Here is an 18,367-nt window from a genome sequence, read left to right as displayed (position 1 = left end):
AGTGCAATAAATCAACTTTTTGATGCTATTCTAATTATATGACCAGCACCTGTATTATCTTGTCCTTTTATCAGTTAAGTGACTGACAGTGCTAGTCAAAGCATTTATCAGTTGTGTTTTGTTCCGTGTACACAACAATTCAGTCTTTTCAATGTAAAAGTCTTCGCTACTGACTGACACTCATAAAGACAGTCTTTGCCGCCATCTAATGGTGTAATAATGTAAATTCTGTTGCTGTTTACAGTCAGGGACAGGGAAGGAATGCTTTTAGTGAAAGTTTACTTCATGAAAGTTGCATTGATACATATTTTTGGCTTTATTGTGTGGTAACCGTTTTATAAAAGCAATAAGGTACTCGAGGCTAGTGCTGTATCATGAATAAGTCACGGCCTTCAGCCGATACAATTGTTTACTTACACATTCACCAACAAGACTCTGGTCTAGTTTTCTTATTCAAAAGCTCTAGCCAACCATTTCACACTCTCTTGATGTATACTATGGCTCTTGATAATAGTATATGTTAATCTGCAGTATTAACAGACAAAATCTAAAGTTCAAATTAGAACAACATTGGCTGCTTTGTTAATAATTTGTAATTATTTTTGATATTTTGCAGTTAAAATCATATTTCAGTTTCAACAACTGAAATATGCAACAAATCTGTGCTGGTTCACCAAGACAGTTAAATCAACAAACTTACCCAGTGTTCCCATTTAAAATGTCATAAAAAAAAAATTGCTATGAAAAATGTCATAAAAAAGTGCTATGAACCTTTATATGAGGTTCAATAAAGACAATGTTATGTAAAGACATTGTGTCATTTTATTGTGATGTGTACTTTTTAAAATTGCAATATAAATGACCAAAACTTGTGTTCTGGTCCCAATTGATTGTCCAGTGCGTAGAAAAATGGTTTTATCAACAACTTCTGACTGAATATAATGGACATAATTTTATAATTTTTTGAAGGTCACCTAACTGTAAACACATTCCAAAAAACAACAACAACAAGAACATATACCTGAAACACCTCCACAGTAGTTCTAAGAAATGTTAAGTCATTCTTTAGAGACAGATCTACAAATATACAGATCTCACAATTATGCACAATTTCAGTGCAGTTATAATACCAGATCACCCTGAAAAGAATCTGAAACAATCAATGGCTGTGTGTGAAGTCAAACAATATAAGAGGGTAAGAGAAAAGAGTTTGTCCACAGTGAGAATGATTTCTTACATGTAATTTCAAACCTGTATAAACGGAATTAATGACAAGAGCACAGAAGGAGTCTTATATAGTGAATCTGCAGTTCTTCACTGAGAGTCCATTGATGCCGCCACTATGCCATGCTGTCTCAACTGGTTTCTGATCATCTGATTCTTTGATTTCCACTCTTCCATCTGTGTATGTGTGTGGGTGGAAGAGAGGGATTAGAGAAAGAACGACTGCAAGAGGCAATGAAACTCTGTTTTCTGTTCTCTTCAAAGCACTCATACCACCACATAAAAGTGCAGAACTGCTAATTGTTTGACATTAGAATTACTATTAGCAGCAGCAGTTACTATTAGTAGAAGCTGTGGTAGCTGGTAGTCATCCTGTATTGTTCATTAATTTACAAAATACCTTATAATAAAAATATACTTGCAAAATCAGTACTATGAAATGAACTAAAAAGTTCAGAATGTTCTTTAGTTTGAAGTTTGAAGCTTTTGCTGTGGCAAGTGAAATACCTCTTGTTTGAGAAGCTGATTGTCCATCCTCAGTCTATCTACAGTATTAAGCTCCTCTTCCAGTCTTGCGTTGCTCTGACGCAGCTCCTGGATATAGTCACATGCCTTCGACAAGATCCCACCTTTACTCTACATGGAGGAGCAAAAGAAAATCTAAATAACCAGGATTCTCAATCTATTTACATGTTGGTGTACAAGATGTATTAGGAGCTGTCAGATTTGAAAAGTTTAAAAATCAAAAAAGGCAGAGCTCTGAGGTGGGAGGCTCCTTTAAATGTAAGTGCTATAGTTATCAAAAAAGTTGTAAGTCTTGGTTAAATTATATCAGTTTCTAAGTAAATTATATTTACAGTAGGTGTATGCCATTGGTGAAGGAACATACAGGTCCAAGGGCAATGCCAGCTTACTAATGTGTGTCCAGGAATTATTTATGCTATGCAGTGTGTGGATTTTTTATTTTATTTTTTTGGTTTACAGTAAAAAGTTTCTGTTTAGAATAGAATATAGAATAAAACTGAAGGAATAAGTATGGGATAATCCATGGCTAGCTGTGCATTAAAATATTTTAATGCATGACGTGGAGGCAAAGATGTGCATTCAAATCATTTAATCCACAGCTAGACATGGATTATCCCATTTATACCAAGGTCATTTGCCAGCATTGACAAGTTAAATCCGTCATTGATATTTGCAGTACACTATTTGTCCGGGTCCAGGTCTATTTTTGTCAGTTACAGGTCGTTAGATCAACTAGCATACTGCCCGCTTTAAATAAGACACAGAGATATAGTAGTGTGGTAAGAATACATTTGTTTGAATGAATGAATGAATTATAGCATTTATTTGAATTAAACGGTTTTAATGCACACCATCCAGCTAATCAGAAAAGAGCATTCGGAAAGACCATGGTATAACATTAAAAAAAAAAAAAAAAAAAAAAAAAAATTACACTTTTGAATAAAACATTCAAACTGGCTACTGCTGGTGCTTGTGCTAACTAAGCTTACTTGACCGTTCTTGGTTGCGTCCACATTGCAGTCGGGGATGGTTTTGGAAAGCTGGACAATCCAATTGTTGATCTTGTCCCTTCGTCTGCGTTCCACTGAGGGCAGAAAGCGAAAGCTTACATTAAAATGGATCTCCACAGCATCTTTAAAGGTAAATCTTTTTCAGTCTATTATGAAATAAAGCAGCAGGGAATGGATAATGAGATGGAGCTGCTGAATTCAGATGAAACAGAATAACCTTCATTGTGTTGAGCCCTCCGTTTGTCATCCCTGGAAACGCGCTGTGTTCCGGACTTACTGTAAAGGAGGATATAGGATTGGTTGAAGAAGTTGGAAAGAAAAAGATTACAGTGATTGGACATGTGTTTTTATGTAGGCTATGTGATATGAGATGACAACCTCTGCTGTGTTGTAGCTAGAACATCCTGAGGTGACATCATTACATAGAGTTGACCTGCAAGAAAAGAAAGAAAGGCAATTAAATATATATATTGTTGATTTAACTGCATCATTAGACATACAATATAATTAAAGTGGATAACTTTCAACTATCAGCTGTATATAATGATGCTACATTTTGTAAAGTTAGCTACTTTCATAGAGAAAATCCATAAACTTTTCTGCAACAAAATAACAGGATAACATACACACTACCGTTCAAAAGTTTTGGGTTGGTAAGATTTTTTTGAAGTTTTGAAAGAAGTCTCTAATGATCACAAAAGCTGCATTTATTTGATCAAAAATAGCTAAAACAGTGATATTGTGAAATATTATGACTATTTAAAATATATTTTAAAATGTAATTTTTTTATGAAATGACAAAGCTGAATTTCCAGCAGCCATTACTCCTGTCTTCAGTGTCACATGATCCTTCAGAAATCATTCTAATATGCTGATTTGGTGCTCAAGAAACAATTCTTATTTTTATCAAGGTTAAAACAAAACATATGCTGCTTAAAGGTGCAGTAAGTGATTTCTGAAAAACGCTGTTGATAGTGGATTGGACCAAGAACCACAACAAACTTGTAGCCAATCAGCAGTAGGGGCGTGTCCACTCATGATGGGAGAGGAGAGAGAGTGAGTAAGAGGGAGATTTGAAGAAAGACTGTTGAAAGAGAGATGGCTGAGAGACATTACAAAAGAGAAAAGGTCAGAGGAAAGCTTTCCAGAGCTGGAGAGACATTAAAGAGCAGGAAGGCCTGAAAATGGATGCCAAGGTTGCGTTATTTTTGCTCTATACGTGAGTAACATTGGTTTTGAGTGTGTGCTGCTGGCGACTAATGAACTCTTGTTTGTATATACTCATGTACTGTATGTTCATTTTTTGTTGTTCCTTTTTGTTCATTCTTCATCTGCGCTTTATTTTTTGCAAAGTTTTTTTTTTTATATATTTTTAGAAAAACAATGCTACAGACAGTTATTCTATTTTTAAATGTGCGTTCCATGTCGGAATGTCTGTTTTTGTTTTGGTATGTATGATCCCACCCACTTCTAATTTACCCAATAGTATCAACACCACGGGTAGCCAGTTTACGGAAAACACCACGTATTGCAGCCATGGAAATCAACTGATCAACTTAAGGTTCGTCGTTCTTTCCTGTTATGTGTTCTCAATCTGGCAACCCGTGTGAGCGCCGAGTCTGAGGAGGGGCGGAGGAAACAACTATCTCCAATATTTTGAATTTAGACTGCGGTACCCATTTAAACCACTTGCTGTCAATAGTACATACTGCATCTTTAATACTTTTGTATTATGCTGCTGATACTTTTTTCAGGATTCTTTGATGAACAGAAAGTTCAAAAGAACAGCATTTATTTGAAAGAAATATTTTATAACATTATAAATGACTTCACTGTCACTGATCAATTTAATGTATTTTTGCTAAATAAAAGCATGCATTTCTTTCAACAAAGAAAAAAAAAAAAAAAAGAAAGAAAGAAAACGGCAGTGTAAATGGAGTTTAGCATTACCTGCAGGGCTGGGCTGAGATAGTACAGAATCAGCTGTGTGGAGATTGGTTACCATGGTACCAGCAGTTGTGTCAGAGATGGTGGCAGGATAGTAGTATTGAGTTTCAGACGTCTCTCCCTCTAGACTCTCAGACTGAGAGATTACAGCCTTTAACCACATGCACACAAACACCTACTAACACAACTACCTCTCATATATATACAAAAAATTGTTTTCAGCAACAAGCTCAAATTGACATACCGTTTAAAAAAAAAAAAAAAAAGTAATACCTGGGTTACAGGTGGTGTTGCTGCCTGTGTTGCTGTTGGAAAGCCAGTCACCACACTGACTGCTGCAGCCCCATCTGCCTGTCCTTCTACCTGCCCATCAGCCAAGTGGATTACCCGGTAGGTTACCTGAAGCAGGGAGGTCAAGGGGTTAATCATCATATCTCATTTTCTACAGTGCTGCCTGAAAGTTTGTGAACCCCTTGCAGAATCTGTGAAAATGTGAAAAATTGAAAATAAGAGAGATCATACAATATGCATGTTATTTTTTATTTAGTACGGTCATGAGTAAGATATTTTACATAAGAAATGTTTACATATGGCCCACAAAAATCGCTGAATTTATAAAAACGACCCGCTCAAAAGTTTGTGAACCCTTGATTCTTAATACTCTGTCATTACTTGGATGATCTACGACTGTTTTTTTGTTTTGTGATGGTTGTTCATGAGTTCCTTGTTTGTCCTGAGCAGTTAAACTACCCATAAGTGACTGTATGATTTTGAGATCCATCTTTTCACACTGAGAACAACTGAGGGACTCAAACACAACTATTAAAAAAGGTTCAAACATTCATTGATGCTCCAGAAGAAAACACAATGCATTAAGAGTCAGGGGTGAAAACTTTTGAACAGGATAAAGATGTCCAAATTTTTCTTAGTTTGTTTAAATGTCTTTTTCTTTTCATTTTTTCCATTTAGTACTGCCCTTCGGAAGCAACAGAAGACACTTAAATGTTTGCCAGAAGACAAATTAAGTACAATATTCCTTGATCTTCAGATTCAAAAGGTTTTCACCCCCTGGCTCTTAATGCATCGTGTTTCCTTCTGGAGCATCAGTGAATGTTTGAACCTTGTTTATTAGTTGTGTTTGAGTTCCTCAGTTGTTCTCAGTGTGAAAAGATGGATCTCAAAATCATACAGTCACTGCTGGAAATGGTTCAAATACGCAAAAGATGTTGGAAAACTGAAGAATTTTTGGGACCTGGAGGATTTTTCTGAAGAATATTGGGCAGTTTAACTGCTCAGGACAAACAAGCGGATCATGAACAACCATCACAAAACAAAAAAAAAAAAAGTCGTGGATCATCCAGGTAATGACACAGTATTAAAAATCAAGGGTTCATAAACTTTTGAATTGGGTCATATTTATAAATTCAGCTATTTTTTTTTTTTTGTCTTGTCGACTTTATGTAAACATCATTTATGTAAAATATCTTACTCAGAAAGTACTACATGCATACAAGCTTACTACAAAGTGACATGCATATTGTATGATCCCTCTTGTTAAAATTATTCACATTTTCACAGATTCTGCAAGTAGTTCACAAACTTTCAGCACTGTATATTTACTATGCATACATATGCCACTTACCTGCCCCCCTGTTCCCTCCGTTTTGAAAAGATGATACTTAATTTGCTGATCTGTGGAAAACGCAGCAGCTGGCTGGATGGTTGTGATAGTCAGTGGGTCTTCTGCCGTTTCATCAACACCTGGTAAAGCAGCACATATTGTTTGGTGACCCTCTCTGTTTAGTCCAACAACTCCTGAATTTAACTGATGGCCTTCTTTTTTTTTTTTAGTCTTACTGGAGAAAATGTGAAGTTTGTGTCTTGATTTCCAGGTACATGTACTGTAAGCACTTTATTTAGCATTATATGGTGCTATACAGGCTGTAAGCTGTCACGACTAAACTGAAACCAAGGACTGTTACCAAGCATTTTATTATGTTGTTAATTTCACCATACACATTATGATCCAAAATGACAAAGGAACTTATGGGACTGTTCGATTCAAACATCTCACCATCCTGCAGTATGGGAGAATCTTCAGGATCATGACTTTTCTGTTCTCTAAATAGAAACAAAAATGTAGGATATAAAAGATATATTTTATATATAATTATTAAGAAATGTTTATATTACAATATAGAAAAAAGTGTGTTAAAAACAAAAATACAATAATCATAATAATTACACTAATGGTCCTGGTATTTTGTCAAAAAATAGTGTACTGTGCTTTACAGGAGTGTGGATTTTAGAAATTTTATGACCATAAAGTTTGACTCAATGACACTGAAGATGAAACTCACCTCATATTTGTGAGTGAATCGTTATTTGGGCTTCAGCTTTGTGGTCCTCAAACGTAAACATCCACTGCAAAAACACAACGGACAGTAACAGCGAACATTTTATAAAGAGACTTTGCACTACTGCACTCGTTGAGTAGATCCTGCTCTTGAAAAGATTGCAAAAAGCAGGTGTGGCGTCGGGATGTTATGAATTTTTTACGCCGCTGCGTTAAAAGTCCCACCACCATACCAATCTGTTGAAAAACCGCCTGCAAAGCTACAAAAAGCTCACTTTGCTAACTGATAGCCGATATGTTGTCCATCAGCTTTTTTAAACTTATGAATGTTATATCATTTATATCAACACCACTCAAATTACTACGACTAACTTGGCAAACAAAGCAAAAACTGACAAAAGGCAGCATTTAGCATTTGAGCTAACCAAACAAAGAGGGTGAAAAACATCCCGCAAAAATGTTTCAGAATGATTTAGAATGTATGGCTAATAATAAGCCATATTATCGTTTCTTACAGAGATACATACTCGCAAAAATATTAGTAACATTTAATAGAGTTACCTGTTTATCTTTAGAAGCAAAGGTTCAAGAAACATATCCTCTCTGCGCATGTGCAGCAGTGTTTTTTTTTTTTTTTTTAACTGTTAGTCACTAGGGGGCGCCATACACAACAGCGTCATCATTTTACTTCTTGCGTAGTTTATTAGGGCATGTTTGTAAGGCTATTCACAAAATCAACATGTTAAAACATCACACCTGTCAACAAACAAACACACGTCCCCAGTCAGAGTACAACTTCAATTTTATTTTAGAATTCATTTTTGACCAAACAGTGGGTTCACCTGACATCTTTAAAAAGCATAAATTCATACATCAACATCCAAAGTACATGATTTTACAGGGACATGCATCAAACAGTGTTTCTGACATCACCATCACCCAAACCAATGCATATATATGATATGATTGAAAGTGCTCTCAGTATCTGAACAACCTGATTTCTGAGGAAATGTTTACAATGTAGTACAAGCTAGAGGATTTATAATTTGTTTTTTTGGGGAAGTGGAGTTGTACAGAGAGATCCATTCTACACTCAAAGAAGCTCTGACAAGAGTGGGAAAGTAAGGATAGCTAGCAGGAGTGCTGCTCCACTGTGCTGCACAACACACCAGGCAGAACAGGCCTGAAGCTTACCTGGAAAAAAAAAAAAAGAAAAAACATAGCAGCCTGATCAACATCAGTCAGTCATTGATTCAGTGGAATATTTCCATAGAAATAAAAGTGCACAGAAAGACTAAATAAAGTATTCTTCCTTTTCAATTCCAAGCAATTAAGTTGATAATCATTTCCTAATGCAGATGAAAAATCAGCTTAACTCAAATTAATATGGAATGTTATTTTCTTTACAGAAAGCAAGATGTAATAAATGTTAGAGTTTTGTTGTCTTACTCTTCTCCACAGTTGCAGAAACTGACCCTGGTGAGGCAGTCTGTTTGATGAAACAAGTGTAGTTTTTGGGTTTGTCATCCGAGAAACCTTTCAATAACAGCTCGCATGTGTTATCGACAATGGAGACATTGGCACGGTTCTTGAAGGTGTTGTCTTGGGGCATGCTGCTGTTGGTACTGGCAATCACCTTATCCTCGGTCTTGTAGTAGCAATTCTTCGGGAGCTTGGGGTCTGGAGCTGGAATGAACTTGCAGTACATCTGCAGGTTTTGATCCTTAGTTATGCAGGATGAAATCTGAAGGGAAGTCTGGCCAGTAGCAACACCTAGAAAATTACAACACCAAAATAGCCAAAGTTTGAGCTGAAACTGGTAGAAGACTGTCCTGTGTATTTTCATATGATCAGAATACATCTTGTTAGATAACATCACTTAAAACACAATAATGGCTTTGGTGCAATTTTTGATATTCATCAAGCAGATAAAAGGGAAGAAGAAGAGAAACAATGCGTGTTCTTTTCTATGAGTGTGAGATGAAAAGGTAAAAAGAATGTTTACCTAACAGGAACAAAGTGGCAAATGCAGTATAGCACATCATCCTGACCACAGTACACATCTGCATATTACACACACAACAGAACCTGCAGAGCAAACAAAAAAAGACAAATCACCTACAACACAATAAAGTAATACTGACTACTTCACTCTTTGTAGTATGCTTAAAACATTAGCATTAATTACTTTTCAGGACTTCAAGTGTTCACCTATACTAGTACATTTTTATGTGCATGATGTTTGGGCCACGGGGGTGAGGGTAATCTAAATATTCCTGACAATTTGTACAGACAATAAACAAGCTCTCACAGCCACTTCAGCACGTCTCACACTCTCAATATGGGTGGGGTCATGACATACAAGAATATTATAGTAACAAAAGCAAAAATATATGACCCAAACTTAACCACACACAGTGCTCGGTCAGAAACCCCTCAGGGACTCGTAATGACTAGACTGATAGAAGAACTCCCTACAAGGCACCGTGTTTTCTGGTCTGAGGCATGACTGAACTTGTGAAAGATTCTTTTTAAATGACATGTCGCATTAGACATTCTTTAGAATTCAGCTCGTGCTTCTGCAATAATAGTAGTTTTAATAATCAAAACATGACCGTTTAATGCAATTACGAGTTTTATTTCAACTTAAATGCACTTTAACGCGTCATACACAGAAGTCAAGGTAGCCAGTCACATTTTTTTGTCTGGGTGGCGTTGGGGAGTAATAGGGACCAGACCGCTACGCGTGCGAGTTACATTTCTAGTGGCGTCTTTGATATATATTTATATTATAGACGTTCTGGCGAAATGCAAATGAGTTTGTTGCGGTTCTTACCTTAACTTTTCTGCTTTCGGATGCTGGAGCTGTTGGACCGTTATTGAAGGCAACTCCCTCAGTGATCACTTGAAGGCAGAGTGAGGTGGTAAGTTAGTGCAGATGCACGCCCATATACATCACGTTGAGTCATTATAATAAAACCAAGACCTCCTATTATGATCAGCTGAAACTTGTGTGTACAAGTTGTTGTTTAAGAAATCAACAAAATAGCGCTCGTGTGAATAACCATGACAAAGTCATGTAACTAAAGTTGACAAGCATTGTATAAAATGAAAAGATACTTGCGCCACCATTTGAGGTCGCCACACCCTTTAAAGGTGCCTCGGATATTTTATTGTGCACTCAAATTCAAAAATACACATATATATTTCAAGCTTTTATCTTGAATTTGTGTTACTGTGACGAAAGAATTTATAGGCTCCATTTTGTACGTTCAGAGAGCTTCCCTTTTTGAAAAGGTGCCTAGTTTCCAGAGGGTTCTGCCAGTGTGGTAGTCTGAATTGCTGCCTCAACTATATCTGTCCATGTTTACAGTAAAAAATCTAATTCAACCTAATAAAGTCCAAAAAGAAGTAGCGTTTTCGTTACCAGTTACAGACAAAACGTCATCAGTGTGATTAAAGATACATTGTTAAAATATAGTGGTTACACGCATGAATTTAAAACATTAAAATGCATATATGTCACTTTTTGTGCATGTCTGGAACTGATTTACATAATTTATCGTAAGATTAAATGCTTTGACTCATGTAAGATTAAATATGATTTACTGACATCATGCATGACATCATCTATTATTAGCTAAGGATTAATTTGCCACTGAAGTGCACACATTATATTTAATCTCCTCACTTCTCATTCTTCTCACACAACAATGTATTTTAACAGTATGAAAATTTTATGGAATGTTTATTATTATTATTATTATTATTATTATTTAAACGATCAACCACTATTCAGAAAATTAGGGGTGATGTGTCCCGCGTAGTGTCACTGGCTGCACTATTTTCTATAAAACTGATTTGACATATTTATTATGAAAAGTGTTGTAAATATAAATATATTATTTTCAGATAACATTTTAACAACTTGTTTTTCCTTCAGTACAAGGACAAATAAAACCCAATTATTTAATTTTGGAAATAAGGTGTATTTGTAATATCATGCTTGCTATTTGTAGGAAAGTGATCCCTCTTAAGGGTATCATCATATTTTGGGGTCCTTGGCATTAAAAAGTTTGAAATCTAGCCTAAAATGGGTTTCTGATATACAGCATCTCTGTTTCTTCCAAAATATTGTTAAATCTCTGATAAAGCTATAAGAATAATTGTAATCGTTCATAAATAAGAGCACTTTTACATTCTAAAAAGTGTTTTGATGTAACGTAAATAAAAAGATCTGTACTGGTTACACTCTACATTCCTTTATTGTTTTATGTGACATTTCTCAGTATAGATCCTTCAAAAAATAAGACAAAGCATTGGAAAGAGATGCAGTGAAAGAAGGGAAGACAAAGGTTTTCCTCACAAATATAAGCGCGTGAAATGTGCATGCCTTGATCATATTGCTATGCGGTCTTTGTGAGTCATTATGGTCAAAATGAAACAGACAAAAGAACTATATTGCAAAAGCTCAGATTATACCTTAAGCCAACCTAAGGCACTTAAGGTTAGTGCAAGGAAGCATGTGCGAGAAGCAGCTAAACATGTAAAAACAAACAGTGCAATTAGGCGTGTACATACAACAGCTGCACTGTGCATGTGAGCGCAATGGAAGACACATAAATACATGTAAGAGTACATCCAAATTTAACCTTGATAATCTCATTCTTATGCACTTGTGTTCTGTTCCAGGTCTGTATCATTCCCCTTGAAACGTTACTGAAAAAAGTCCTTGAGTTGTTTGTGCATACAGGATATTTAGTTGCATCATGTGTGAGTACTGCAATATAATATGTCAACAGTGGTGATGTCCTTCAGACAGAGCTGTCCTTATACAGATGATGAACAGAGGCGCTAAGACAATGAAAAAGTAGTAGAACGCATTTTGCACTGGACAAATTGCAAGGATCGATAAACCAGCCAACCAATCAATGAGATTATAGATTACTCTTACAATGATTTCACTCAGTTATTTCTATAAATATTACAAAAATGTCAGCAATAAAAAGTATATCTTTTTGAGCTACTATATGACTCGATTTGAAGGAAGCGCATAATTGGATACAGTACATGCAGAGGCGGACAGTAGTGAAGTATTTTTGCTCTGCTCAAGTACATTTTTCAAGTGTCTGTACATTATCAGAGTGTTTTTCTTTTTACTTCACAACATTCCAAAGCATAATACTGTATTTTTAATTGCACTACATTTCATATTGAATTTCATTTAATACTTAATTACATTAGAAATCTAGTACTTTCTTACTTTTACTCATGTAAGTCAAAGTAGGAAAGTACTAGATTTTTAATGTACTTAAGTATTAAACGTAAAAGAGAAACGTATTTAGGAAATGTAGTGCAGTGAAAAGTACAACATTGTGCTTTGGAATGTTGTGAAGTAAAAGTTTTCCAAAGAAAAACACTCTGATAAAGTACAAATAATTGAAAAAATGTACTTGAGTAGAGTAAAAATACTCTAGAGGCTGTCCCCCTCTGAGTACGTTACGCTTTAGTCCAGATGATGATGATAAAAAAAGGTTCTAAAACAAAGGTTTTTGTTATATAAAACAAACTCAAGTACACCAAGTACGATGAACAGGTAACGTGACAGCGTGTGTAACACATGACAATACTGGACCATTAACTGAAAACAAAGAGGAACTTAAATATACAAAGATAATGAGCTCAAGGGCGAACAGATGTTCATACTGAATGAGTGTCCATGGAAACTAATGACTGGCGGGAAAAACGAAACAAATGATAATAGGACACAGGTAACTGGTGAATACGAACTAAATGTCCATGAAAATGAAACTAACACAAACAGCACATTACACTATATAAGGGTCCTAAGCCATATATTAAAACAATAATATATATTTCTTATAACAGAGTGCCTGATCAACTCCAGCTTCAGCATATACTTTTTGGTGCAGTCCTTCATCTGAATTCAATGCAATTGACAAACATGCTGCAATCAATAATACTAATCTTAGAGTAAATGGTCATTACATTTGCAATAATTACAAACCTCTTGTTTGTAAATGTTCAGATTGAAATATTTTAAGTCACTGTACACCACCATTCAAAAGTTCTGGGTCATTAAGCTTTTTAAAATGTTTTTTTAAATAAGTCTCTTGCACTCAGTAAGGCTGCATTTATTTGATTAAAGAGACAGTAAAAGCAGTAGTATTGTAAAATATCATTATTATAATTTAAAATAACAGTTTTTTGTTAAAATGTTTTAAAATGTAATTTATTCCTGCGATGGCAAAGCTGAATTTCCAACAGCCATTACTCCAGTCCTTCGGAAATCATTCTAATATGCTGATTTGGTGCTTGAGAAACATTTCTTATAAATTTTGAAAATACAGTTCTTTTTTTCCCCCCCAGGATTCTTTAATAAATAGAAAGTTCAAAAGAACAGAATTTATTTGATATTGAAGTATTTTTACATTATAAATGTATTTACTGCCACTTTTGATCAGTTTAATGCATCATTGTTGAATAAAAATATTAATTTATTTTTTAAAAATAGCCTTACTGACCCTAAACTTTTGAACAGTAGTGCAATTATTAATTAGTTTACATTATTAGTGTAATTAAAGATATACATTATATCTTAATTTTAAACAAATTTTTGGCCATATATACTTGAGTGGGTCACATGCATTATATCTGTTTGCTTTTCACAGTGAATCCTGAAGTTGTAATGACAGTGATGTCCACAGAAACTTAAATGGGGCTGTAAAGCAAAAAAAAAAAAAAAAAAAAAAAAAAATCAACAGTCAACATGTAAGATGAAAAATTAAGTAAATATGAATGTAACTTAAAATGTGAAAGGCAGTTAAATGTGAGAATGGCTTCGAGTTTTAGGTTGCTCGATGTAGTGCTGGTCATTCTGACAGAAACCCAAGAGAAACAGGAAGTGATATCACAACTGCAAGAATCCATGGTCCAGTGTGGAAAAATATGCTTAATGCAGAGCACATCAGAAGATTTCCTTTGGAAAAAGAGAGACAGATAATTAAGCAACAGAGCAATGACTTAAGAACACACAGATTATAAAAGCATATAGATTGTGAAAACACACAGATTTTGAAATAAGAAAATCTAACAAGCAGTGACAACAACAGTGACTTTAAACTTGAGCAGGCTTTGCATAACTCCCAGGTAATATTGCTTTCAGCATATGTTAGGGGGTTTTTGTTGAGACATGTTTAAACTCACTTTGGTGGAATGCCATGCTGTTCTCCTTCCAGGTGTTGCCCTGATAAACCCTGCAGGTGTAAGTGTACGCACGGTCATCGGACATAGGCATCCAGGTGAGGCGACAAATGTTAGGTGACACCAGGGAGACATTGGCTCTGCGTCGGGTCTCAATTGGTGGGATCATGTGGACTGGTGTGTTTGGGTAGGTGGATCCCATGAGTCGCCCATCCTGTTTGAATTCACAGAAAGGCCCGGGAATCTTGTGGGTCTCTGGGAATTCACAGTCAACCCGGAGGTTCTTCTCAATGTAGGTAAGGCAGGAGAACATCTGTGGCCCTCGAGGGGTGTTCCAGAACCAGGAGTCAATATCCAAGAAGCCAGGTTTTTGGTATGGGTTTGTTGCAGTGGCCACACCCATCATACATGACAGACATGCTACTAAGAGAAAAGCACAACCGCTTTAAAATAGGAAATGAGATTTTGGCTTTTGCTAATGCTTATGGAGCAGTTGACATTTTCAAAAATAAAATGAGCATTTTGTTCTTTTAATAGAATAATTATGTGCCCCTAGATACCTATAGACATATATTTCAGATTTATCTATAGCAGGGGTGACCAAACCCGTTCCTGGAGATCCACCTTCCTGCAGAGTTCAGCTCCAGCCCTGCTCAACACACCTGTCTGTAATTATCAAGTGCTCCTGAAGATCTTAATTAGCTGATTCAGGTGTGTTATATCAGGGTTGGAGCTAAACTTTGCAGGTAGGTAGATCTCCAGGAACAGGGTTGGGCACCCCTGATCTATACAGACATAAAACAAGTGTTATGAGTGCAATCCAGAACCACAGACTACAAAGCAGTCTTGTACGTGCTTTAAAGGGTTAGTTCACCCAAAAATGAAAATTCTGTCATTAATTACTCACCCTCATGTCGTTCCACACCCGTAAGACCTTTGTTCATCTTCGGAACACAAATTAAGATATTTTTGATGAAATATGAGAGGTATATGACTCGTCCATAGACAGCAATAAAATCAACATTTTTAAGATCCAGAAAGGTTCTAAATACATCGTTAAAACAGTCGACGTGACTACCGTTGTTCAACCTTAATTTTATGAAGTGACGAGAATACGACGCATGCGTGTGATGCTGACGCAGGAGCCGGCCAATAATGAGTCGGCATTCTGATGTAGAACCTGGAAGCGCTGGACGTAAACAATGTATGAGAATGACACAGAAGAGAAGATGTTGAATAATTATTTTTGTTTTGTTTTTGCGCATAAAAAGTATTCTCGTCGCTTCATAAAATTAAGGTTGAACCACTGCAGTCAAGACGACGGTTTTAGCGATGTCTTTAGTTCCTTTCTGGACCTTGAAGATGTGTTGATTATATTGCTGTCTATGGAGTTATATACCTCTCAGATTTCATCAAAAATATCTTAATTTGTGTTCCGAAGATAAACGAAGGTCTTACGGTTGTGGAACGACATGAGGGTGAGTAATTTCACAGTGAAAAAATAGATAGGGTGATGCCAACTTTAAAGGATTAACATCACAAGTAATTATCTATGTAAATTTGATTTATTTAAATTTAAATATAAATTGCCATGCAGCAAGCCAAATGATTTTTGATTATTTTTGAGAAGCTGTAATATTTTCAATTCTCATTATAATAATTATACAAACATCTGAAGATAATTGTTTAAAAATACTTAGATAAGGCATATAAGATGTCACTGTTTGAAATGTTAGTTAGCCAACTGCATGTTGCTATAGCCTCAAACCATCTCACAACATATAACTAAATAAATTTTGTTATTTTAAGAAGACTTGTTAAGTCTTCTGAAGAATAAGTGTCCTTCCACCTGTCTTTAATGTCTTAATTATCTCGATAAAATTAAAACTGTTACTTACATAACACAAAACAAGCTGCTAGGGATGTATAAGACTTCATTGCCTCTTCAATTTTCGTCTCTAAACAACTGTTAAAAAAGGTAAACATGTTGGACATATATCTTACTTAAGAGACATTAAATAAAAAAACAAAAGAGATTTAAAGGTCATTATGTGGCCCACAGTTTTAGGTAAAAGCCTGACATTTCAATTTTAGGTTACACATCTCACCCATACACCTTTCAAAAGGATTTAGTCTAATCAAAATATGGGTAGGCCTACACAAGTAACAAATCAGGTTGGGTTAAATCGCAGGTGCTAAATTACCGAATACCGCAGACCGACCCATCCCATGTCTGTTCAAGGATAGTTCAGGTCATTCAACTAGGATTTCTTTCTTATTGAAATAATCGATTGGACATCTGAAAACACATGCAAATGCAGACTGTCATATAGCTAAAGAACAATGTTACCTTCAAGCCGATATATTCGGGCCGTTTCCTCGTCTTGCAAGTCAAGGCACTCTAATCTCCTAAAAGATGAGAGTCGATGGAGATGCTGAGGAAGCCGCAGCTCCGCCGCAGTCGAATGATGACCGCAGTCACAGGGTCCTGCATGCACCAATGTCAATTGAAAACTCTCCTTAGGTCGATTAACCTTGCCTCTGTCTGCTGCTGACTGTCTTGTTCTATATTTCCCTCTTTGTTAACATAAGTGGGCACCCCTTACATCGCTTTAAACTGACATGCAGGCTGTGGCTGGGCTATAATTGTAAACACATTTTCAGACTCATTATTAAGGATGTGGAGACTCCTAAAAGAACCTCATAAAACTCGTAGGCTATATTTGGTCATCCGTGGGAATTTAGTCAGTCGTAGATGAGATCGTGCAATTGATGATGCAGCAGATCTGAGAAATTGTGCTGGCCAATGTTAAAATGTCCACCAGCAGATGTCGCTGTAAACAAGAAATTAAGAGCTGCCGTTGCTCTTCACGCAAAATGGAATCGTTTAGGACAGTTTTTTCAGTCACCCCCTCACATTCCAGTGCCCGCTTCTTTAGAAAAAGCAAACAAAGAGCTTTCCTTAGAGCAAAGCATAGCCTAAACAATGTTTCTACGCAGAAATTAACTCAGACCATATCAGGAGGTGCTCTGTGTTTTGTTTGCTTAAATCTAGGAATGGTTTGCTTATGTTTATAACTTGCATGTTTATCAATTCTAAAGGTTTACTCTATTTGTTGACTTTATCAAATTCTAGATATATGGTTAATTGCCTATGTTGTTAAAGTCCCCTTGTAGTCAATAATTTTATCAATTAAAACTCATCTTTGATCACCAAAATGACATATTTAAACGTTTTCCCCTTGAAAATAATCTATTTATGCCTTAAAATAGCTTGAATGTAACTACTAAATTCTTGCATTTAGTATATACGCGGTGTCATGAATATGCAAATTAGTCCCCGTCTCCACTCAATCGCACCAGCTCGTGACTACCTGATCCAATCGGTCAACTTTACTGTAGTAAACACTACACTATGGCAAGTGGAAATACTGGTTTAATTCAGCCAGATATGTTTAAACCAGTAACTGATTCAGAAGCAGTGGAAGAGTAATATGTCGGGCACATAACGGCAATTGATATGATTAGCCTTTGGCTTGACTACGTTATCAAACAGCTAATGTGTTGCTAATGTTACACAAACCATGTTCCCATTCAGAGTCAGATAGCTGCCTTCTAAAAATCATTCTTAGAAATGCTTTGAATTAGAACGTCAGTGGAGAAAGGGATATAGTTCATCATAACATCGTAATATACATTATATACATAATTCACCCGCTATGTTGCTAAATGTGTTTCCACAGAAAAATAGACCGTATAACCTGGCTTTTCTTGAGACGCCTCAAAATTAGGAAACACCCTTTTTTGTTCCGCAGAGACCTCATACTCCTTTAATTTTAGGATCAAATATTCTTAACCCTAACCCTAACTGGCCTAAGAGTCGGACTAAGGTCGCGGGTTCGAGTCTCAGTATATAGGTGGGGGAGTGAATGAACAGCAGTGTGTTCAATACTCACTGCTGTGTGTGTGTGTGCACTTGGATGGGTGAGGCAGAGCACAAATTTCGAGTATGGGACACCACACTTGGCTACACGTCACTTCACTTCTCACGTGTTGTGTGGTCTCAGTCTTTGCATGCTGC

At 36.0% G+C, this 18,367-nt stretch overlaps 2 protein-coding genes and 1 long non-coding RNA gene across 4 annotated transcripts; all 3 read right to left on the bottom strand.

Annotated features, from left to right (window-relative positions):
• Nucleotides 1–799: 799 nt before the first annotated feature.
• usf1l (upstream transcription factor 1, like) lies at nucleotides 800–7,717 on the bottom strand. Of its 2 annotated transcripts, none has more exons than XM_051893125.1 (11): nucleotides 7,624–7,717; nucleotides 7,067–7,130; nucleotides 6,781–6,827; nucleotides 6,349–6,467; nucleotides 4,980–5,105; nucleotides 4,710–4,857; nucleotides 3,138–3,192; nucleotides 2,977–3,035; nucleotides 2,739–2,833; nucleotides 1,732–1,860; nucleotides 800–1,401 (listed from the first exon to the last, which is right to left on the bottom strand). In XM_051893125.1, the coding sequence occupies exons 2-11, from the start codon at nucleotides 7,069–7,071 to the stop codon at nucleotides 1,315–1,317; spliced, it is 870 nt and encodes a 289-aa protein (XP_051749085.1). In that variant the 5' UTR covers nucleotides 7,072–7,130; nucleotides 7,624–7,717; the 3' UTR covers nucleotides 800–1,314. The 2 variants fall into 2 exon arrangements, with proteins under 2 accessions (XP_051749085.1, XP_051749086.1); XM_051893126.1 differs by having other exon boundaries at nucleotides 4,710–4,842; nucleotides 7,624–7,716.
• Nucleotides 7,718–7,846: 129 nt separating this feature from the next.
• On the bottom strand, nucleotides 7,847–10,078 carry thy1 (Thy-1 cell surface antigen). The gene is made up of 4 exons (XM_051893128.1): nucleotides 9,899–10,078; nucleotides 9,068–9,150; nucleotides 8,512–8,835; nucleotides 7,847–8,256 (listed from the first exon to the last, which is right to left on the bottom strand). The coding sequence occupies exons 2-4, from the start codon at nucleotides 9,129–9,131 to the stop codon at nucleotides 8,156–8,158; spliced, it is 489 nt and encodes a 162-aa protein (XP_051749088.1). The 5' UTR covers nucleotides 9,132–9,150; nucleotides 9,899–10,078; the 3' UTR covers nucleotides 7,847–8,155.
• Nucleotides 10,079–12,393: 2,315 nt separating this feature from the next.
• LOC127513658 (uncharacterized) lies at nucleotides 12,394–18,084 on the bottom strand. The gene is made up of 4 exons (XR_007930459.1): nucleotides 16,637–18,084; nucleotides 16,185–16,252; nucleotides 14,290–14,709; nucleotides 12,394–14,062 (listed from the first exon to the last, which is right to left on the bottom strand). It is a non-coding gene; the product is annotated as an uncharacterized LOC127513658 (long non-coding RNA).
• Nucleotides 18,085–18,367: the final 283 nt, after the last annotated feature.

Source organism: Ctenopharyngodon idella, chromosome 5 (genome assembly GCF_019924925.1).
Source record: "Ctenopharyngodon idella isolate HZGC_01 chromosome 5, HZGC01, whole genome shotgun sequence".
Classification (NCBI taxonomy): Eukaryota; Metazoa; Chordata; class Actinopteri; order Cypriniformes; family Xenocyprididae; genus Ctenopharyngodon; species Ctenopharyngodon idella.
Note: the sequence above shows the minus strand (reverse complement) of the source record. Positions and strands in the feature narration are given on the sequence as shown.